The 24,932-nt window shown below is 29.7% G+C and overlaps 1 protein-coding gene across 1 annotated transcript; it reads left to right on the top strand.

The window, feature by feature from the left end:
* Positions 1-5,480: 5,480 nt before the first annotated feature.
* LOC114389505 (protein NPG1-like) lies at positions 5,481-12,283 on the top strand. Its single transcript, XM_028350192.1, has 6 exons — positions 5,481-5,750; positions 6,095-6,265; positions 7,258-7,510; positions 7,734-8,944; positions 10,741-10,888; positions 11,500-12,283. The coding sequence occupies exons 2-6, from the start codon at positions 6,113-6,115 to the stop codon at positions 11,817-11,819; spliced, it is 2,085 nt and encodes a 694-aa protein (XP_028205993.1). The 5' UTR covers positions 5,481-5,750; positions 6,095-6,112; the 3' UTR covers positions 11,820-12,283.
* Positions 12,284-24,932: the final 12,649 nt, after the last annotated feature.

Raw genomic sequence — 24,932 nt, 5'->3', positions numbered from 1 at the left:
ACGTTATAGAGAAAAGAGCCTTAGGCACAAGTTCAGTTGGACGGAGAAAAATTTAGAGAGACATAAAACATGTGTTTAAGTTTTCTCATTAGAAAGCATTGGACGAAGACAACACGTTGGTCACTGACTTTTCAAAAAGTCTATGAAACCATTTTTTTTTTTTACAACAATCGCTTTGGACATTGGTTTCTTATGAAAAAAACTTTGGAGACATATATGCTAGAGCGTCGAACGCGACAAATATAACAGAAAAGAACAAACAAAATGAAATGATTGGAATAAATTTCTATGTATTCAGCAAATCAATTATTACAACTTATATATGAAAAAATACAAAGAATAACCTAAAAGGATAAGATAGCATAACTAAAAGAGAGAGGGAGAGAGAGGGATAACATATTCATGTACTATTTATAGCTCATTCGTTCTAGAATGTATATCCTGTACAATTGATAAAACAAAAAATAGAATTATGATTAGCTACTGCATTATGTTGTGCTTAGGCTTCAGCTTGGATGAATTGACAGTGAAGAGGCGAGGTGGGAGGCCTTTGGTGAAAATATTTGCCAATTGATTTGAAGAGGGAATTGGAAGCAGCCACATAAGTCATGCTTGAGATTTTTCTCTAACAAGGTGAAAATCAATATCCAAGTGCTTCTTCCGTTCATGAAAAACGGGGTTGACAGCTATGTGTAAAGTGCTTTGATTATCACAATAGATAATAGATTGAATTGAGCGAGGAACCCGCAGGTCTCTAAGGAGATAAGTAAGCCATTACAGCTACCAAAGCTCGATATTCGGCTTTGAAAGAGGATCGGGACGGTATTTTGTTTCTTCGTTTTCCATGAAACAAGAGAATTACCAATGAAGAAGCAGTAGCTAGTTATAAATCGTCTAGAATCCACACAGGTTGCCCAATCGACATCACTAAAACCTCGAATTTGAGTGTTGCAATTTCTTGGAAAGACTAAGCCTTTTCCGGGATAGCTTTTGAGATAACGGAGGACTTTTATCCTTGCATTGTGATGAGCTTTTATGGGGTTGGACATGAACTAACTCAATTGTTGTGTGGCAAAAACTATGTCAGGCCTAGTGCTTGTGAGGTAAATTAAGCGACCAACCAGTCTTTGATATGGAAGTGGATCAGTAAGAAGGACGGAGGAATCAACATGAAGTCGAAGAGTACTATCCAAGGGTGTAGAAGATGGTTTGCATCCAAGCATGCCTGAATCCTTGAGAAGGTCAAGACAATACTTCCTTTGGCATAGAGAAATCCCTTGATCAGAATGTGTCACTTCAATTCCCAAAAAATATTTCAATGTCCCCAAATCCTTAATGTGAAAATTAGAGCGGAGGATCTGTTTGACGCTATTGATTTCTCAGGCAGAATTACCAATTAAAACAATATTGTCAACATAAATGATAAGAGCAATAAATTCAAAATGATTAGCCTTGATAAAAAGACTATGGTCAACATGGACATGTCAATATCCATAGGTCAAGAGCAAATTAGACAATTTTTCATACCATTTGCGACTTGCCTGTTTCAACTTGTAGAGAGATTTGTGAAGTTTGCAACTCTGAGAGGGACTGAATCCATGTAGTCTAGGAGGGATCACCATGTAAACATCTTCAGATAAGTCCCCATGGAGGAACGCATTGTTGACATCCAATTGTTGAGGAGTCCAACAATTGATGGAGGCAAGGGCAAGGACTACACGGATTGTTGACATTTTAACCACAGGGGAGAAGGTTTTGAAGTAGTACACACCTTCAATTTGAGAAAAGCCATTTGCAACGAGGCGGGCTTTGTACCACTCAACACTACCATTGGGTAACCTCTTGATTTTGTAAACCCATTTGCATCCAATGGGACAAACATAAGGAGGGGTATGAACAATATCCCAAGTCTAGTTCATTATTAAAGCCTCAATTTCATGATTCATGGCTTCTCTCCAACAAGGGTGTTTGACGGCGTCGTCAAATCTGGTGGGTTCAAACTCAGAAGACAAAGACATGATGTAACGATGATGAGAGGGAGAAATTTGATCATATGTGAGGGAGGCTTAAATTGGATATGAGCAGGTAGAAGATGATTGAACCAATTTAAGAGGAGGGAGATCACACTTGTACTCAGAAATATAAGGTGGTGGTTGGCTAGGTCCACTTGATCGACGAGGTGGAGGATTGATAGGTTGTGGAAAATTGGGTGGAGAAGATGAAGTCGAAAGAGAGGAAGGAGATGGATTTGAGAATTTTGGAGTTAAGGACAGAGGAGAGATATTGTTTGTTGGAGGTGGCATGGGAGGGTTAGTTTTAGTGGATATGGTGGATCCGTCCAGGGGGTTAGAAGTAGTCTAGTCAAAGATGTGGCTTGGCCTAAGGGTGGTGTAGGTAGGAAGTTCGTATCTGGGCTAATGGGGGTAGTCTGTGGGCTGGTTTTATCAAAGAGAAATTGCATTTCATGAAATAAGACATTTCTGGAAACAAAAATTTCTTTGTTGCTTGTATCAAGAATAACATACCATTTTGTCCCATTTTCATAACCCAAAAAGGCCCATTTTTTAGATCTGGCATCAAATTTGTGTTGTGGGGTGTGTTTTGTAGCAAAGCATAAACAACCAAAAACTTTAAGCATTGAAAAATCAGGTTTTTGTTTGTATAAAAGCTCAAACGGGGTTTTATTTAAAATGATGGGAGAAGGAATGCGATTAATTAAGAAATCAACATGTTTGATAGCATACGACCAAAAATTGCTAGGAATTTTTTATTGAAACATAAGAGCCCTAACAACATTAAGGATATGTTGATGTTTGCGTTCAACTCTCCCATTTTGTTGTGGTGTGTAAACACAACTGGTTTGATGGATTATGCCCTTTGAAGAGAAAAAATCTTTTATAAAAAATTTCGGTCCATTAACGGAGCGTATACACTTGATGCTTGTTTCAAATTGATTTTTAACTAAAGCAAGAAAATTTTCTATATGTATTTTGACTTCAGCCTTAGAATTTAATAAAACCACCCAAGTGTATCTACTATGATCATCCAAAATGGTCAAGAAATATTTGTGACCATGGATAGAATTTTTAGAAAAAGGGCCCCAAATATCCATATGGATTAAGTCAAAGATTTTAGAACTTCAGTTAGTACTAAGCAAGTAAGGTAATTTTCTTTGTTTTGCTAGATGGCAAATATCACAAATTTCATTAAATTTGCTAGAAATAAAAGGGTACTCTTGATGTAAAACATTGAGACGATTTTCAGATAAATGTCCTAGTCTAAAATGCCAAAGGGTAGAATCATTGGTATGGTTGATGCTTGCATTGATGATAAAAAGGTAGTTGTGAGGATGATTCTTTCTCTTTAATTTCCAAGTGATATAATCCCTCTTTTAATTTAGTCGAACCAATAATCTTCAACGTGTTCATTTCCTGAATTTGACAAGAGTAATGAGAAAAGGTTATAGAATATTTAAGATTAGAAATTAACTTAGAAATGGATAATAGATTAAATGTAAATTCAAGGACATATAAGACATCATGGATGGCAAAAGTAGGTGAAAAATAAATTGTGCCCGAAATGTGAGCTTTAACAACATGTCCATTTGTTAAATTAATATTCACTAATCTTATTTTAGAATGAGTGTGAAAATAATGTAAGGAACAAGTGATATGGTCTGTGGCCCCCGAATCTATAATCCAGGGTTTGTTGTGTGATTTAGTGGTGCTAAGTGTGTGTGTGGTGTTGACAAAAAAAATGAAAGAGGTACCAAACATATCAAAAAGAGCATTTGGGCTAGAGTGACTAAGGTTGGCCCGAATGGGAATTTCATTTGTATTCGCACCACCAGTTGAGGTCTTTTGGAGTAAAGCCATCAGTTGTTGAAATTGGGCCTGTGTAATGTTGGGACTAGGTGTTGGTACATACCCTTCCTTGCGTTCTTCACCAGATGGGTTTCTACTGCTTCCATTGCTTGCAACGTTGTTGATGGCGCCACCTCTGCTACTGTTAGAATTCCCACTTTTGTTGGGAAGGCAAGGTCGACCGAATATTTTGGGTGACCAGGTGGGTATCCAAATTTTGCATAGCAGACGTCCATCGTATGGCTAAAACGTGTGCAATGTCGCCACAGGGGTCACACTTTTGAGTTAAAGAGGTCGATCTGCCGCTCCCCCCCCCCCCCTCCCCCCCGCCGACTGTGGAGCGCCGCGGCCTTTGCCTTAAATGGCGTAGCAAATGGATTGGTGTCGAGGGAAGTCGAGGTGGTAGCGGAATGTTGTTGTTCATGCTGAATAATCATCTAAAAGACCCTATTTGCAGAGGGTAAGGGATCCAGGAGAAGGATCTGTGAGCGTACCATGGCGAAGCGCTCATCCAGGCCTTTGAGAAAGCAGATGATGAAATCTTGTTGGTGAAATTCCTTGGCAGAGCACATGCAAGGAACTAGAGGGCGGAAGTTGTCTAGTTCTTCCCATAGTGATTTGAGGTTGGTGTAGTAATCTGTAACTGAACCAAAACCTTGCTTGAGAGAGTAGATTTCTTCTTGCAACTCAGCCACATGTAGCAAATCTCCTTGAGAGAACCTTTCTTTAAGGTCAGTCCAGATTGCAGCAACATTTTCAAAGAAAATGATGCTTTGGGCAATAAAGGGAGAAGCAGAGTTGAGTATCCATGACATGAGAAGCGTATTGCAACGCTCCCAATTAGGAAACAAAGGGTTAGTCGATGCTGGCACAGGGATAGAACCATTGAGGAAACCCATTTTTGTTTTTGGAAATCAAGGTCATCCGAATGGATTTGGACCAAGATTAATAGTTGTTTCCTGTAAGAGGAGGAGAGACAATGATTAAGGTGGGACTTTCACTAGGGTGGATGTGAAATGGGCTTGAAGATGTCTGACTTGGGTCAGTGAAAAAGGGAGGTGGAGGAGTCTCCTCATGATCAGAATCGAAGCTCCTAGCCATGGAACCTTAAAAGGCTATTGACACCATAACAAAAAAGAACATACTAAAATGAAATGATTGGAATAAATTTCTATGTATGCAACAAATCAATGATTACAACTTATATATGAAAGAATACAAAGAATGACCTAAAAGGATAAGATGAATAACTAAAAGAGAGAAGGAGAACATATTCATGTACTATTTACCGCTCATATTCTTGTACTATTTACAACTCATTGCAAATATCCAATCAATATTTTTCTAGCATTTACTACAGCTCTATAATAAATATCTTTTTCTCTAATAAAATTTATTATTTTTAGATATTTAAAAGAGTTAAATGATAATATATTAATAATATAGCTGTTAACTAATAATAAATTATTGTTGATAAAATTTTTAAGATATTTATAATAAAAATTAATAAATTTATCGTATAAAATTATTTTACAGAATTCAATTTTTCCATCGTAAAATGAAACGCATCAACATTTTAACTCGCAACTTTCTTTCTTGCTTTCTTTCTTTTCGTGGATCCCCCGATCCAAATGGCACTGCCAGATTCATTTGTAGAGTAGCGGTTGACTCGCCCTCGTTCTTTTCTTTTCGTGTCTTTTATTTGTTTTTATGTTTTTACGACACAACCAGAAAAGAAAATAAAGACAAAAAAAAATAATAATCAAACTGACTCATATGCGGGATCTCCAAACTGCATTTGAAACCATTTCTCGCGACAAAAAACAAAACCTCCCCAGAGATCGATCGTTGTTCGGAGCCACATACATTGTTTCCACCACGCATAAGGTCCTGTTCCTTACTCACTCTTCTTGCTTTTCTGGATCCACTGTTTTATTTTTTATTAATCTCTGTTCACAACGACGACGTTTTTCTTACTTTCCGTTATTTACGCGCAACTAATGAGAAACACATGAATCTCGAACGGCATTGTTTGGATCCGTTAATGTTAACGCGCGCGTACCAACAATGTTGGTAGGTAGCTAGGTTCCTTTTAAGCATGGGTTTGATTAACTGGCTGTCTATGGAAAAGGCTTTATCGAAAGAGACAAAATCTACTTCGGTAATCTTCACTTGTCGGAAAGAGGCAAAAAAAAAAAAAATGTTAACGCGCGTGCTTTGTGGGTGTGCAGGTGGCGAGGAAATGATTGATGGAGTCCGGTAAGAACGAGCGTGTGACGATTCGCGAGTTCTGCGCGAATGGAAGTTGCATGGAAGCGAAGGAACTTGAGGCCAAGCTTGATGAAGGAAACATTCAAGAAGCAGAATCGGCATTGCGTGAAGGGTTGTCACTAAATTTTGAGGTTCGTTTTTTTTTTCCTTCTTAAATGTGTAATATTCTATCTTTTTTAACAACGGAAAACCATGTAACAATGCTGTTATTATTCGTCATCCTAACTAATTAACTGAGCTTCATTATGTGTCTTGCTATTACCATTTAGTGTTGGAGTGGATTTTTTGAATATGATTGGATTTGCAATTTTCAGTAAAATATTTTGGTTTTTGGTCTCTAGCATTCATTATATTTATTTATTTGGTTCCCTTTTTCCTTAAATTTCAATCAAATATTACTCTGGTCCCAGCTCTCAACCTTCTGTTGCAATGTGTTAATACTTTTCAATCATCAACATCTTTATTAGAATTGTTAAAAATGTCTTCTTGGGCTCTGAGATTTGTGATTGCTTTTTGACAAAAGAATTTTTTATGGGTATTATGAGGAATTTGTTTGATGGTAAAGTTTTTTTTTTTGATTAGGGTATGAAGAAAGAATCATTGAGCAAAATAGAAATTAAGTTCTTCTGAATAAAAATTTGCAATGCCTCATCTAGCTAATTGTAGCTTTTTTTCCCCTTCATTTTTAACAAACGTTCAACAACTATGGAGTTCATTTTCTTGTAACTGAGTCAAACCTAAGAATATTTCCTTCTCACAAAATAAAATTTCTTACATGAGGCAGCATAATTTTTGTTTTTCTATATGATCAGTATCGAGAATTCGATATTACACTTGTATATGAACATTACACATATATTGGATTACAATTTATATGCATGAATTGCATTATGCATTGCATGTAATTGGATTCATGTAAGACCAGATAAATATGCCAACACGAAAATAACATGAAAAATTGATGCAATATGTGAATTTGACACATGTAACCCATTAAGTTTCTTCTATATATAGAGATATGGCATACCTTGTTTCTTATTGGAATTGAATTGGAGAACCATTTTTGGAGATAAATCAATCATATGTTTGAGTTATGCTCCTTGGTCAATTTATACCTTAACAGGAAGCAAGGGCTCTTCTTGGAAAGTTAGAGTATCAGAGAGGTAATGTTGAAGGTGCACTTCGTGTGTTTGATGGGATTGATCTTGAAGCAGCCATACAGCGATTGCAAAGTTCCCTTTCTGAAAAAACACCTGTTAAGAAAGGCCCCACTCGCAGTGAATCACCTTCCTCCGTCTCTCAGCATGCTGCAACTTTGGTGCTTGAAGCCATCTACTTGAAAGCCAAGTCTCTACAAAAACTGGACAAATTTACTGGTATTGTTTTGACTATTGAAAGTTATTCTCTACCTGTTGTTTACGTTTTCTTTCTTCTCTTTCTGAATGGGAATGAATCCTCCATTCCTCCTACATCTTTAATATTCAATATTTACAAAAACAATATCCCACTACATGGATTACATGACACTATTGCTTCTTTAAAAACCAAATTCTAAGGAATATCGATACATTGAAATGCGTGTTTCATGGATTTATGCAGAAGCTGCTAAAGAATGCAAGCGTGTTCTTGATGCCGTTGAGAAGATATTTGGTCAGGGTATACCTGATACACAAGTGGACAACAAATTGCAGGAGATAGTCAGCCATGCAGTAGAGCTCCTTCCAGAGCTTTGGAAACAGACTGGTTGCTATAATGAGGCATTGTCTGCTTATAGGAATGCCCTTCTTAGTCAATGGAACCTTGATAATGATTGCTGTGCAAGAATTCAGATGGCATTTGCTGTGTTTATGCTGTACAGTGGGGTGGAGGCAAGTCCACCTAGTTTAGCCGTTCAGATTGATGGGTCCTATGTACCCAAAAATAATCTGGAAGAGGCAATTCTGCTTCTAATGATTCTTTTGAGAAAGTTTAGCCTTGGTAAGATAAATTGGGATCCTTCTATTATGGAACACCTGACTTTTGCACTTTCAGCATGTGGTCAAACTTCTATTTTGGCAAAGCAATTTGAAGAGTTGGCACCTGGTGTATATCACCGTATTGACCGATGGAATTTTTTAGCTCTATGTAATAGTGGAGCTGGAGAAAATGAAAGTGCTTTGAATCTGCTAAGGATGTCATTGCATAAACATGAAAGACCAGATGACCTTATATCATTATTATTGGCTGCGAAGATTTGCAGTGAGGATCCTCATCATGCTGCTGAGGGAGCAGGATATGCACAGAGAGCAATCAATATTGCTCAGGGCTTAGATGGGCATTTGAAAGGTGTGGGTCTTCGGATGTTGGGGCTTTGCCTGGGAAAACAAGCTAAGGTTTCTTCTTCCGACTTTGAGAGGTCTATGCTTCAATCCAAAGCTCTGCAATCATTGGAGGAGGCAGTTAGACTGGAGCGAAACAATTATGATCTAATTTTTGAGCTGGCTATTCAATATGCTGAGCACCGAAATTTAACTGCTGCTTTATCCTGTGCCAAGCAGTTCTTTGACAAAACTGGTGGCTCTAAATTAAAAGGTTGGAGATTGCTTGCTCTGGTTTTGTCTGCACAAAAAAGATTTTCAGAGGCTGAAGTGGTGACTGATGCTGCTTTAGATGAGACTGCAAAATGGGAGCAGGGGCCACTACTCAGGCTGAAAGCCAAGCTGAAGATCTCCCAATTACGACCCATGGATGCTATTGAAATTTACCGTTACCTTCTTGCATTGGTTCAAGCCCAGAGGAAATCGTCTGGGCCTCTCAAACTTAGTTCACAGGTATGATTATGCAATCTTCTTTTCTTCAATAGATCTTGTGTTTAAATTTGATGATGATGATATAACTTTGATGTGAGTGTGTTAGATTATAATTGCAATATGATTAAATTATTTCAATTACATCCTATGGTGAAGGATTTGGCTTTACATTTTCGTACTAGCTGGATAACGTGTGATGAGGGAACTGGATTTTCTCTAATATTGCTGTTAATCTAATGCTCTTTGCTAGAATAATGTGCAGGTCTTGTATCACATGTTTAATGAGTTTATGCACCACATGTTAAATGCATTTAGTTTTTGTAGAAAATAGTATTTAGGAAGTAGCACCCATTTAGTCTTTGCCTTGGAAATAATTCCTACTTAGTCTACTAAGAGTCTATAAATATAGATGTTCAGCACAACCTAAGTAAAGCACATTTAATCAATTTCACTTAAACAATTTCATCCATTCTTTCTCTCCCTCCCTCCCTCTCTCTCTCTCTCTCTCTCTCTCTCTCTCTCTTTGAACTAAACATGGTATCAGAGTGTTATCATCCACCGTAACATGTCTTGTCACAGTTTTGCTGCAATGTTCCTAAACATGCATCTATTTTGTCAATCTCCAGCTTCTGTTAGAGTGTTTAGTGGTTTTTTTATGGTCTAATCAAGCCCTATGTTGCCTTTCCAATTCAGTTTAGTGGACCCATATTTATTTAAAGAAAAGGGAGATTTATTTGTTACAGGCTTAAAAAGCTTAATAAGCTTTAGCTTGAGGGGTAGAGTTAAAAATTAGAATAATGTGCAGTTCGTGTATCAGATGTTAAATGAATTCAAGCGTCACATGTTAAATGCATTTAGTTTTCAATTTTCATTGGAATTAGTAATTAGGAAGTAGCACCCATTTACTCTTTGCCAAAGAAATAATCCCCACTTAGTCTATTAAGAGTCTATATAGACGTTCTACCTAACCTAAGGATAAGTAAAACACGTACAATCTATTTCTTTCAAGAAATTCCATTCTCTCTCTCTCTCTCCCCTCTAGATTTAACACTCTTAATAAGATTCCAATTATGTGTGCCTTTTTGGTTGCCTAGTTGTTTCCTCCATTTAATTGGTAAAGAAGCAGATATTTCAATCTTTAGAAGAAACCTAAGCATGAAGTTTATACCAAACAAAAATAACAGAAGTGGAAAAGGTTGAAAATTTTGTTTATAAAGGTGTCTGTTATTTAGGGAGCTTTATCTTTATCTTGTAAAAATGAGTTCTTCATAGGTGTTCCATAATCTTCAGAGAAAAGATCACTGGAATTTAAGAGATTTTTTCTTAGTATGATGTTCTCATTTATGGTTCTTATGGTGGTTGCTTTTCATTGCCATTGTTTACATTGAAGTAAGAATGCTTGATTCTCCTTTTATTTTGGTTTTATAATGTTGAGATTATAGGTTTTATTTTGACAAAGGAAATGGAGAGAACAGAGACTAAATACTCTGAAATTGATATTAACATAATGTAATTTGGTGGTAAAACATAAAGCACATCCCTATTTACATTAATAATCCTTAATAAGGTAATGGAAACCAAGGAAATTGGGAAACTAGTCCTAAGAAATAATCTTAAGTCCTAAGATACTCTAAAATGTTCCGAGATATTTTTCACGCATTCTAACATACGGAAAGGATGTTTTTGTTTAACAAGGATGAAGAACAGAGGAGAGAAGGTTTTTTCCCAAGAGATTTTTCATTACTTCACGGGACTCTTCTTTTATAAACTGCTGATTCCAAAACTAATCTTACTTTTACCTTATGAACTCTTTGCAGGTTGAGGATTATACAATAAATGAATTTGAAGTTTGGCATGGTCTGGCAAATTTATATGCAAGCCTTTCTCACTGGAAGGATGCTGAAATCTGTTTGCAAAAGGCCAGAGAATTGAAGGAATATTCAGCAGCAACAATTCACACTGAAGGCAAGAACTGAACCTTTATGCTGTTAAAAATTTCTACTTTAGCTTATTCAACATGTGTTTTCCCTCTTTTTTAATCAAATTGATATCAAGGGGGAAGCAGGATCATGGATTCAATCCCTTGCCTGCAAAACTCTTACCTAAGGGGATTTGGAGTGCACTTATGGATGTGATCATTGGTGAAAGGGATGTTAGCTTGTTTGGATTTGCGATTGTTTCCCAAGTCCTTGCATCAAACTCCCATGTCCAAGTAAAAGCAACTCTGTAGCTTCTAATTATCAAGTCATTTATACATGCTCTCGGTTTTTAACATGCAACCAAACACCCACACATTTAGCAATGGAGGGGAAAATGTCTCCAATCAACTATTAAAGTTTCTTATTACCATAGTTGTGTCTTTGAAACGTTTCCACCATTGCTTAAATGAATGAATAAATTTCACCATGTTAATTGGTGGCCAAAAGCCTGAGCAGGATCCATGCATATAAACTTATATATAATAAAGGCAAGTGGTGGAAGAGCACAAGCTGGAATGAGGCAAAAATTAAGAATTATCTGCTTTCATGGCTGTACCTCATCATTGACATTTTATATTTTGCAATATGTTGTACCAGGTATTATGTTCGATGGTCGTGGAGAATATCAAGAAGCTCTTATTGGTACTTTCAATGCGGTCCTATTTGAACCAAACTATGTGCCAAGCAAGATCTTGATGGCTTCTTTGATACTGAAAATGGGTTTTAAAGCTTCACCTGTTGCTAGAAGCTTACTTTCTGATGCACTTAGAATAGAACCCACTAACCGTATGGCTTGGTATTACTTGGGATTAACTCACAAGGCTGACGGCCGATTAGTGGATGCTGCAGATTGCTTCCAGGCAGCTTCCATGCTTGAAGAATCCGATCCCATTGAAAATTTCAGCTGTATGCTTTGACTAGATTCCATTCTCAAACAGTTAACTCTGCAGTCAGATTCATATCATTTTGTCAGGGTTTTTTGATACGAGACCCCAGATGTTTCATGGAAGGCAATTCTACTCGAGACAAGTAGGGTTCTGTTGTCAGTTTTGAAAATGTGTCTTTTTTTTTCTTTCTTTTTTTCATTTTAATGTCCTATCTTAAGAAACTAGGCACGAAAAATAAGAGTTGGGTTAAATCATAAAGTAGGAAATAAGATAACAAGGGGGTTGATGCTAGTCTGGTGGTAGGGGGGGATGAATTGTAAAGAACGTGAGAGTTTTTATTGTGGTTCGGTTCCTCTTTTGCCTTGTAAATGTGAGATGCTTACTCGTTAACTATCATTCAGAGAAAGTAAACTGTAAAAATTCAATTTTCTTCTTTTTTATTTGCCTAGATTTAGAAGGTTCTATCCATGAAGGATACAGTTTTTGTTCACTTATGATGCTATGTATGTACATTTGTGTCGAACAAGGAGGTTGCTTCTCGTGTAGTTAGCTCAAAAATGTTGCCACCTTAATAGGTGATATATACTCAGTAGTGTGTTACATACAATAATCTTTTACTTAATGAAAGTAAACATGATTTTTCTGTGTTCTGTTTCACGAGAAGAGGAAACTCAGGATCCTCGAGTTTTGCTCATACGTGCTAGTCAAAATTAATTGACCGTATTGTTGTTTCTTGGCTGAAGCACCTACTTAAAAGTTTTCCCTTTGACGTGTGTACATGCTGTAATCCGTGCGGTTCAGTGTATCTTTAGATTAGATGCGCATTCGTAAAATTGATTCGAAATTATATTTATTTTACAAAATTAATTTTAAATTGATGTGATTTATTTTTGTATATTTTTATTATAAAGGTAAGTTAAGCATAAAATTTAATATAAATTTTTTTATCTAGCACAAGTTATCTTATGTTCAAATTCTGGATTATTTTTTACATAAAAGTAAACGGGTTCATCTAAAATCAATTTTGAATTTGGACATAAAACCAAACATGCACTTATTATTAGTGTAAAAAATGTAGACAAACCATTTTTTCTCCAATGTTGATTCATGAATAAATATGAAATTAATGAGTAATTTTTTTATTGACTATTGTGTTGAAGTTATATTTGAAATTACATAAGAGTGCGTCATAATAATTGTTTTTTACTTCTTATTTTTTAACTTTTAGGATATTAGTTAGCATTTTTCTATATCTATATTATTTCTTTGATTATTTAATAAAAGGTTTAGGTGAGTTGAATCTCAAATATTTATTAAAGTCATGACAGACCTTAAGATTCAAAGAATGCTTACAAAGATATTTATAAATTATCCACTAATAAAGTTGACACATTCTTAAAAAGAGAATAAAACACTGTCCTTCCTGTTATTGACTACTAATATTTATTGATTATATCTATATCTATATTATAGATCAAGTAAAATATTTTATAAAAGGAAACCGCCATGTGTCAATTTTGGAGCATGTTTACAAAGAATAATATCTTATAGCACCACCAGATGCTTTTCATGCAAAATAATTTATGAACAACTTTAACATGCAAAATTAGAAAATCATTTTTTTTATCTTCTTATTTGTCACAATTTCACAATCATCCTTATATTTAGTATGAATATTTATTTTTTCCACAATTATCATTGATTTCTTTCATTTTTTATTTGATTTTATATTTATCTCTCCTAGTATTTCTCCCGTGTCAATTTTTTTTTGTTACATGTTCTGAACAATCAATCCCATTTTTCCTCCTTTTCTTTTTTTGTTTTTGCACTTTCTCTATTTGAGAGGTTTCTATTTTTTTTGTCACTTTTATGTTTTCTACAGTCTATAGTGGTATGTGATCTTCTCCAACTTCCTGTAATAACATCTTCAAAGAATTCGAAAAATGAGAGTCGGGAAGAAGATGATCTTCTAAACAAGATTTTTTTTGTCTTGGGGGTTATTTGATTCAGTGTTGTTTAGGGATAATTTGATTTGATGCCATGTAATTTTTCCTAAAAAACAAAAACTAACATATAATTATTTCATATAATTTATAAGATTGGAATGCCCATTTAAATTATTTATTTATCGTCACCCTGTTTATGTATTTATTACTATACATGTTTTTAATCCTAAATAATTCAATAACATCTTAATGAATCATAAATTAAAATTGATTATTAATTTAAAATTGACGATTACTTTGACCTTAAAATGTAATGTCCATTTTGTTTAAATTGATTTTTCCTTCAAATTCACCTGAACATGCATATCCACTTAAATAATTATAATAGTTTAAACCGATATATATATATATATAAATATATATATATATATAAATTAATTAAGATAATTACACCACCTATATTTTTTAGTATAGAAAAGTAAAAATATTGTATATCAAAGTAAATATAGTATTTTAAAATAATTTTGTAATTATTAATTATACTTGTTATATGTAATTTAATTTTTATTAAATATATTTATTAAATATTGCTGAAAAATACTTTTTTATATGTTAAAATATATAATTTTTAAATATGTTAATTAAAACTTATATATTGTGGTATGATTTTTTTTATAGATCACAAGTATTCTCCAAAGGAATTCATGTTTGAGTATGTGATGTGATCTTTATTGGGAGCAGGTAGCTTGGTACAGGTCACAAAGTTTGGATGACACTACTTCCAGAGATGGAAACGCCATAAGGGTTAACCCAGAAAGAAGCTTTCACAAAAATACACACGTATTTTCTCAAAATGCCAAAAGTCCCTTTTTGAAAATGAGTTCAATAAGTGAGACGGAAAACACCAATTTTATTTAATTAAAATTACAAAAGAAATAGAAAAATATTAGACACGGGTCTTCAAATTAGTTTGGGCCTTCAGCAACAATCAAGATTCTTAGTAGTGTCTTTGGGCCTTCATCCTTCTCCACTTGGGCCTTGTCAAGTATGGTTGATACCATTTGTTGGAGGGTATCCCCTGACTATTTGGTCCTACTCCTCATCATAGGTCTCTGTATTTGGGCAGCTTTGGGATTCTAATCATTTCCTCCTTCTTGGAAAGCATTTGCCCTCAAATCTTCAGAATCATCACCTACAATAAATGGAGTCAAGTCAACAACATTAAATGAATAACTTATTCCATAGTTACCTGGAATATCGATCTTGTAAGGATTGTCACTGATCCTCTCTAGTACTTGGAAAGGTCTGTCTCCTCAGTTTGGACTTCCTTTGTTCAGGGAACCTCTCCTTCCTCATGTGTACCCAAACTCAATCATCTAGTTCAAGTAGCACTTTTTTCCTGTTCTTGTTGGTTTGCTTGGCATAACTTTCATTCTTCTTTGTAATTTGAGTTTTCACTTGCTCATGCAATCTTTTCTCATATTCAACTTTAGCCTACTAAGAGTCAGCGTAAAATTGATTTGAAATGATATTCATTTTACAAAATTAATTTTAAATTTATGTGATTTATTTTTGGATATTTTCATTATAAAGGTAAGTTAAGCATATAATTTAATATAATTTTTTTTATCTAGCACAAGTTATCTTATGTTGTTTTAATTCTAGATTTTTTTCTTACATAAAAGTAAACCGGTGAAAATTCATCTAAAATCAACTTTGAATTTGGAATGAATTATCTAATATAAAACCAAACATGCATTTATTAGTGTGGAAAATGTAGGCAAACCATTTTTTTCTCCAATGTTAGACTCATGAATAAATGTGAAATTAATGAGTGATTTTTTTTATTAAATATTGTGTTAAAGCTATATTAAAAATTACATAAAAGTGCATCATAATATATATATATATATATATATATATATATATATATATATATATGATTTTTTAACTTTTAGAATATTAATTTGCATTTTTCTAAATATATATTAAGATACGTATATCTATATCTATATTATTTCTTTGGTTGTTTAATAAAAAGTTTAGATGAGTTGGATCTCAATGATTCACTGACGTCAAGATAGATCTTAAGATTCAAGATAGATCTTAAGATTCAAAGAACGCTTACAAAAAATACTTATAGATTACTAACAAATAAAATTTCTACATCGTCAAAGAAAAAATCAAACATGATCCTTTTGAGATATGAGTCAATTTGTTACCCACCACAAATCTTTATCGATTATATTTATATCTATATTATAGATAAAGTAAAATGTTTTATAAAAAACGTCATGTGTCAATTTTGGAGCAAGTTTACAAAGAATCATATCTTATAGTGCCACACGACCAGCAGATGTTTTTTATACAAAATAATTTATGAACAACTTTGACATGCAAAATTAGAAAATCATTTTTTATTTCTTATCTTCTTATTTGTCACAATTTCACAATCATCCATATATTTAGTATGAATATTTATTTTTTTCCACAATTATCATTGATTTCTTTCATTTTTTTATTTGATTTTATATTTATCTCTCCTATTATTTCTCCAATATCAATTTTTTTTGTTACATGTTCTGAACAATCAATCCCATTTTTCCTCTTTTTCTTTTTTGTTTTCGCACTTTCTCTTTTTGAGAGGTTTCTATTTTTTTTTTTTTGTGACTTTTATGTTTTCTACCGTCTATAGTCGTATGTGATCTTCCCCAACTTCCTATAATAACATCTTCAAAGAATTAGAAAAATGAGAGTCTAGAAGAAGATGATCTTCTAAACAAGATTTTTTTTTTTTGTCATCAATTGGGGGTTATTTGATTCAGTGTTGTTTAGGGATAATTTGATTTGATGCCATGTAATTTTTCCTAAAAAAAAAAAACTAACATATAATTATTTCATATAATTTATAAGATTGGAATGCCCATTTAAATTATTTATTTATCGTCACCCTGTTTATGTATTTATTACTATACATGTTTTTAATCCTAAATAATTCAATAACATCATAATGAATCATAAATTAAAATTGATTATTAATTTAAAATTGACGATTACTTTGACCTTAAAATGTAATGCCCATTTTGTTTAAATGAAAAAAAGAATTATTGACTTTTTCTTATAAATAACATTTTAAATAGAAATAAATTGATTTTTCCTTCAAATTCACTTGAGCTGAACATCCATATCCACTTAAATAATTATAATAGTTTCAAACTGATATATATATATATATATATATATATATATATATATATATATATATATATATATATATATATTTAAATTAATTAAGATAATTACACCATATATATTTTTTTAGTATAGAAAAGTAAAAATATTTTATATCAAAGTAAATATAGTATTTTAAAATAATTTTTTAATTATTAAGTATATTTGTTATGTGTAATTTAATTTCTATTAAATATTTCTGAAAAATACTTTTTTTTATACCACAAGTATTCTCCATGGAAGGAATTCATGTTTGAGCCTATTATGAATACTAAAATTTTCCATCTAAGTATTTAATGCATCTAACTTAGTAGCACGTATTCTACATGGATATTAAATTCACATTTTATAATTTATAAGAGTAATTTTTATATTATATAATGTATTGTTAATTATTTAGTTTCAATTTTAATACATGTATCTTAATATATATGTCAAGAAATAGTTAAATATATTTTTATATATACACATGCTTTAGAAAATTATTATTATTGGGGTGTTTTATGTAGGATTTCCTTCATTTTGACAATTTTTTGTATGTTCTTTTTTGACTTTCTTTTTTAAAAAATGATTTAATTTTTTTTATATATTTTTTTGTAACTGTATTACTTGTACAAAGTATCCAATGGCTTTGCTGATTAGACTGATCATAAAGTAACATCTGTCCGCATGGCAAAATTTTCTTTAATAATTCGTTTTTAAATTAAACTAATTAAGTAAATATGTTAAAGTTATCATATATACAAAAATATTATAAGAAGTAAGATTAATTTATTGGAAATAATGATAAAAATTAAAAGAATCATTTGGATATATTGTAGGTATGTTGTAGTTAATTTATTTTTTGTTTGATTTAAGTATTAATAATATAACTAATAATTTGTAAATTGATTAAAATAAATGTTTATTTAATTTTTTAAATAATAATATATTATTTATAATATTAAATTAAATTTTTTAAAATTTAAAAAATATATTTTCAGAAGAAAAAATGTATCAAACTGCAAAATTTTATATAGGCGAGTAATTATATACTGTGTTGGAAAAAATGTATCAAAATTTTTAATAACAATATATAATTTTATTACATTAAATACTAATAGAATAATTATATTAAATATTGATAAATAATACAATGTACACCAGAATCCATAAAATGTAAAAAAAAAAATATTTGTACCTCACAAAAAAAAAGAAATATATAATCGGTAAATTAATTATACGTGCAAATTATATAAAATTATGATAACTAATAAAATTTTTCATAATTATAATAAATTAAATATCATATAATATAAATTTTTCAAAATCAATTCAGTGTTGATTATTAATTCTTTAATCTCATACATCATTTAAATTATAATTATTTTTAAATAGAAGAAATGTCTCATTTAATAGTATCATAATCAATTAATGAAATAACAATCATTAAAATAAATTAATTAAATTGAATAATATTATTAATAATTTTTGAGAGAATTAATATGAGATTGTTAGGTGATATTAACTCATAAAAGCAAAACTATATATATATATATATATATATATATATATATATATATATATATATATGACTTATTTTATATATACAAATATTTTAAAAAAATATAAATTGTTTTAAATATAAATAGCGTAGTAACTCGTACCTTGTATGGGTGTTATATTAAGGTTATAATTAATATTTTTTATATATTATTATATATTTTATTATATTTCTAAATAATTTTTTGATTTTACAAAAATATATATTATTAGATATTTATATAAGTAATTTTATATAAAAAAAATATTTTTAATATTTAAATGTGTATCTATTTTAAGTAAATATATATTCACATGTATATTTTATCTAGAGGTGAGCATAATTCACTTCAGTCCACAAACCTGACCCGATCTGAAATTTATTTGGATAGGTTCGTTTTTTAAGATTAGATCCATTGTATTTTTTTACAATAGGTTATAATTACATTTCAGGTCGTTCCAACCCGGTTTATTATCTAATATTCTGTTAAAAAGTATATTTTCTTAAAATAATTGTGTATTAATAATTTTTTTATTTGATAGTTAATATTTTGTATATAATGATGTTATATTTATAATGAAATTTTTATTTTAATATATATATATATATATATATATATATATTATAAAATATACCTTAATTTAAGTTTTATACTTTTTTAGATAATGTTAAAATTAGTATTTTGCATCTAAAAATTAGGTGGACCAATGATGTCTCACGTATTTTGGGTCATAATTTGGGATGAAAATGAACTGAGCCACTTGTCAAGGGCCTATGGCTCGGTATATTTAAGACTCGGCTCGACTTGTTTACTATAAAAGTCAAATTCAAGCTTTTTTAAAAAAAAATTAGATAAAAAAGCAAGAGTCAAACTATAACAAAAACTTGTTAAGCTTGACAAGCTGGCTTGTTTAAGTAATAATAATAATAATAATAATAACTATTATCTATACCATTTTTATGACATTATGAATTAGAGGATGAAGTGACATAAAGTGTTAGAGAGTTCACTTGCATGGAAAAAAATTTCAAAAAGAAAAAGACTCAAGTTAAAAGGATAATGCAACCAGATTAATACTTCCAAAGAAAAGAATGTTTTGCAAAAAGATTTTCAGACAATTTAAATATTTTTATTTGGCTATAGTAGTATAAATCATCTCTAATCCATATATTTTTTAATATTATGCTCTCTTTTTTCATTTTCTTTTGATATACTTTGTGTTTTAATAACTTGAATTCAATATGATTTTGTTTATCAATTATTTTTGGATTTATAGGTTAGTTATACGAAATTTTATAAGTTTATCTTTTTTAGTTAGTATTTCATAAGTTTTAAAACAATTAATTGGTTAAAGACATCTTTAGGCAGACTTTTTAAATAGACTCGTAAGCCAAGCTAGACTTTTGTACATCGAGCCGAGCCTTCAAAAAAAGCCTAGTAATGAGTCAAGCTCAAGTCTTGCGTATTTCGAACTAAGCCTAATAAAATTTAGCTTGGTTCGACTCATTTTCACCCTCATGCATCAAGTAAGGTTTAGATTTTAAAAGATGACCCTTTCATATCAGATAAAAGCAAGGTTTAACCCATCATATGTTCAAGCCTGATTTGGTAAACATTTTATTTGACCACGAACATTTATTTTGTAAATTTTGATTCTATGTCAAACATTTTCATTAAATTAAATGACATTATTAATTCAAAAAATGTTTTTTTTGTCGGTATTAAACAAATGTATATAGACAATAATGTTGATCATGATTTTTATTAAATAAATAATTCCTGTTAATTAATATTAATTTATTATCAGATTTCTAATCAATAAGTTTATATTGGGTAAGTTTTTAAATTTATTTTAATTATTATTACAAATTATACTCACATTTAATATTTTAAATTCTTATTTATCATTTTTTAAAATTATTTATTTACTTCAGGAAATTATTAAATTACAAATGAAAATCATAATACATTTATTTTGGAGATATTAAATATTAAAATCATAATAATAAATGTGTTGTGGCATAATTGGTTGAACCACTCCATCTTTTTTGTCACCAAAGTATTAAATTGGCTCTTAATTATAAATTGATTTTCTATCATAAAAATATTATATTGTTTCCATTATGGACATTCTCATTAAAATCATAATTATTCTCAAATAAAAAATGCTATTTTCTTTTCAAATTTACATAAGTATGATTTTTATCAAAATCTATTTTTATATTTTTCATATGTTAATCAATATTATTTCAAAAATGGAAGTCAATACATATTTATAGTTTGTGTATTTCGTTCATATGATTTTCAAACGAATAGTAATGTCGTTCTCAAATAAACATGCACAATCACACACACACACACATTTTCTGCTATTTATAAGGATAAAAAAGTATTTTTTTATCCTAAAAAAGAAACATTTACCAGCTTATGTTTTTGTTGTTAAAATAGTAATTTTAACTTTTCTTGCACCTTTTAAGGATAAAAACAGTAATTGTAAAAGTACTTTTTATATTAGAATAACTATTATAATTATAACTTTATATTTAAAAAAAATTATATTTTATTTAAAGGTATTATATTTTTATTTAAATCGTGATATGTAAATTTAAATAAATAATAAATTAAATACCTTTTTTATTTTACATTTCCAGTTTATAATTAAACAGATAATAATTTTATATCAAAAAATATTATTGTATAAAATTTTAACACTTAATTTTAAAATAAAAATAAATTAATGAAAATTGGAAATTATTTTAAATTTAAAAATGATAGACCTTTGTTTTTTCCCATTTAATTAATTAAAATTAACTAAAACTATTATTTCCTAATTACAAATTAGTATTAAATCGCATCTTGATTATATGCATCCAAATTAAAATCACGTTAACTTAACAATTATTTATTAACCATGAATTACAAATTGTTAATTGTATTTAATATCTTGAAATTTCATTTAATATTTTTATACTCTTTATATAAGATGAATTTAACAAGAAGAATTTATAATTAAATAAATAAATCTGATATTTAAAATTTTATATTTTTGTATTTCAGTTTTCCAGTTTATAATTAAATAGATAATAATTCTATTTTTTAAAAAAATTAAACATGATTTCAACGTTTAATTGTAAAAATCCAAAAAATTTACGGAAATAAAATATTATTTTATAATTAAAAATGGTAGACTCTGGGAATATTTTTCAATCAAAAAATTAATTTAAAAATCGGACAAATGTTTTTTTATATTTCATAATTTATTTTTCTATCAAAAAATTAATTTGAAAACGGGAAAAATATTTATTTTTTATTTTATAATTGAAGGTGATATAGTAATAGTAATAATTTATGTATCAGAATTTAATTTATTTGATTTTGTTTCAAAATATCATTATGGTTCCTAATCAAATCATGTTCAATACCATTAAAGTATTTTTGACAAAAATTTCAGAAATTCTCCAATTAGTGTAAATTAAATTGAACCAATTTTTTTATGAAAATATCTTTTACCACTTAAGTTGAATCAATTGAAGAATGTTCGTGCCAATTAATATTAATTAAGAATTTGAATCAATTAAATAATATTTTTGTCAATTAATTATATGTCTTATGTTTTTTACTATTAAACAAAAAAAAGTTCTCCTGTTTCACTATATTTAATGTTTTTTTGAATTATTTCAAAATTTGGTTTAGATCTAACTACTACGCTTGATTTGTGGGATGTATTTGTTTAATTATTTCCAAATTTCAACAACTGCACAGTATTTTCCGTATTAAAAAATTCTTGATTTGAAGAATTGAATGAATAAATTGGAGTGTGATTGAATACGAAATTGTTTTTATTTTTATTTAAACTGCAATATGTAATGTTTAAGGACTTTGTGTGTTTGCTAGCTGATTAGAGAGGTATCAGTTATATTAGTTGTGTTCTTGATTTTCCTATGAAACTTCCAACTTTCATTCATTGTATTTGGAAAAGGGCACCAAGCCCATAAAATTGCAAACACATTCAGATAAGTAGGAGAGCCACAATTGCTATACTAGAAAATAAGACTTTACTATTAATTGATTCTATTCATTACATTGATTTTTTTTTTTTTGCATTTTTAATTCTCGATATTCAAAATCTGATATTATTATTTTTTGTTTATTTTCACTATCGTAACCTATAACACATATGGAATATTACATTGTCATGCATTTCCAAGTTTACCATCCAATCAACTTTAAGCTTTTTTATTTTCATCATTTAATTTATTTAATTTTAAAATAACTATCTAATTTATTTTTAGTTTATTTATTTTACATGTTTTTCAGGTTCTTTGCTTAACCTTTGGATATGTTCTTTTTTTAGACACGATATTTTACGCATACTTTCTATTAATCGTCTCTCTTTTTTTTTTCCTTCCTGATGTTTTATGTGCATTTTAGATTTAATATATTTTCATAATTTCCAAAAGTTTCTTGAAGCTTTTTGTTAAACATCAAATCCAAAAGAATTCAGCAGATTTTGAGATAATTTTGCTTTTAAAAAATTTATTTATATTCATGTATTCTTTTTATCTTTTTCTCTCTCAATCTTACCTTTTTTAATTTACTTCTTCTTTATATTTTATATTATTTCTCTCAATCATATATACCATCCTTTTATTTGTGCCGTCAATTCACTACAAAACTCCCTATTATTGTGACACTGACACAACTATAAACTACATAATAACATTAAGACCATTGATTTGGACAAATGCAAATTTAAAAGGTCTTGGCACAACAAAAATCTTTAATTTAATACATTTGAAATATTTATCTTTTTTATCTTTTTTTAATTTTTAAAAAGTCAACAATCAAGAGAACAACAAAGGGAGAAAAATTAAAGAATACAAGGCACATAAAATATTTGCATTGCATTTCATTGTGCATTTGTTGTTGTTATTTTGGGTTTCTTTTTATCATCTTTGTATTTGCAAAGAACTTCAATTAATCAAAGGGGATTGTCATGGTTTTTTTAACTGTCAATAGATTTTTTTTATGGGTTTTCATTTTTGTGTTTTGGACTTTATTCAATTATGTAGATTATTGATTTTATATATTTATGTTAATTATTTTTTTTATAATCTTTGAAATGTATTTAATCCTTGCAAAAGTTTAATTTTGAAAATTCAATTAAAATCTAACAAATTATCTTTAAAATATTTGTATTATCTATTGAGATGAGATTGAACCAAAAACATTATTAGGAAATATAATATGATGGTTAAGGGAGAGGATCTTCTCCAAACCATATAGAACCAAAACATTATTTAAATATTTTAGCACTCGAATTTTGTAGAAAGAACGTGAATAACCTGTTTTTTTCATTACTTTTGATTAGCTTCAATCTCTTTTTTTTTTCATAATCCTGCATAAAATAGGAAACTAAATAATTTGATTGATATCCAATTTTTGTTGGATAGTTGCATCGTACAATGGATAAATAATATATGTTTCACATGTTTTGTAGTTTAATTCTTTATCATGGTTGTGTTATGATAAGTCCTTAAGTATTTGATAGAAAAGTAAAATTTGTTTTCCATAGTTGTTAAATATATATATATATATATATATATATATATATATATATATATATATATATATAATTTGTGTTATAGAAGAAAACTTTTGGTGTCATGTCATAGAGCTTACTACATCTAATGTTTAAAACATCTTTGTATATATTCACACTAAATCAACTCACATTATGTACAAAATAAAAATCAAATAAAAAATTTCAAATGTTTTGTTAACCCGGTGCAACGCACGGATAAAAATCTAGTTTATATAATAGATAATGTAGATATTTTATTATCATATTTATATTTTTTATGAACAAATAATCAAAAAGAGCAAAATTAATATGTGCAGTCTTTGAGATTGAAAAGGGGGTAATACGTGTTTTTGTATACTTTTCTCATATGGATGAGAGAACGATTACTACTATCACAACATAGAATTCATGTGTTATCAACAAAATATGAGTGATTATTTGAAGGAAATAATATGAATGAAAAAGTAAAAGAAAAAAATATAATATGAGTAATATTGTGAAACATTTAAAAAATCATGAGAAAAAAAACTCACCACAAAACTGTTAAATCATCTATAGCCATAATCACCTTTTTTTGTTTTATGCACACTCATTGCATAAGTGGGTGACAAACGAAAAGGAGAGAAATTATCACATAAAGATTGTATAAAAATACCTTCTGTCACACCTGTGAAACTAAAAAAAATAGAAACATTGTCATGCAAATAATACCTAAAGAATGTATAAGAACACCCCCTGCCACACTCGTGAAATTGAAAAAAAAACACATTAGATATATTGTTATGCAAATAATGCAAAAAGAAGAAAAATGTAAAATGGAAGAGACAAAACAAATGGAGAAAAAAAAAGTCAGATAGTA

The sequence above is a fragment of the Glycine soja genome, chromosome 16 (genome assembly GCF_004193775.1).
Source record: "Glycine soja cultivar W05 chromosome 16, ASM419377v2, whole genome shotgun sequence".
In the NCBI taxonomy this organism is placed as follows: domain Eukaryota; kingdom Viridiplantae; phylum Streptophyta; class Magnoliopsida; order Fabales; family Fabaceae; genus Glycine; species Glycine soja.
This window is presented reverse-complemented; position numbering and strand designations above follow the sequence as displayed.

What these genes read in the sequence shown, in the direction of transcription:
- LOC114389505 (XM_028350192.1), top strand. Translation starts at nt 6,113, where the DNA reads ATGGAGTCCGGTAAGAACGAGCGTGTGACGATTCGCGAGTTCTGCGCG. An exon ending in GGTTGTCACTAAATTTTGAG is followed by an intron (nt 6,266 to 7,257) that starts GTTCGTTTTTTT and finishes ATACCTTAACAG; the next exon opens with GAAGCAAGGGCTCTTCTTGG. An exon ending in CTCTCAAACTTAGTTCACAG is followed by an intron (nt 8,945 to 10,740) that starts GTATGATTATGC and finishes AACTCTTTGCAG; the next exon opens with GTTGAGGATTATACAATAAA.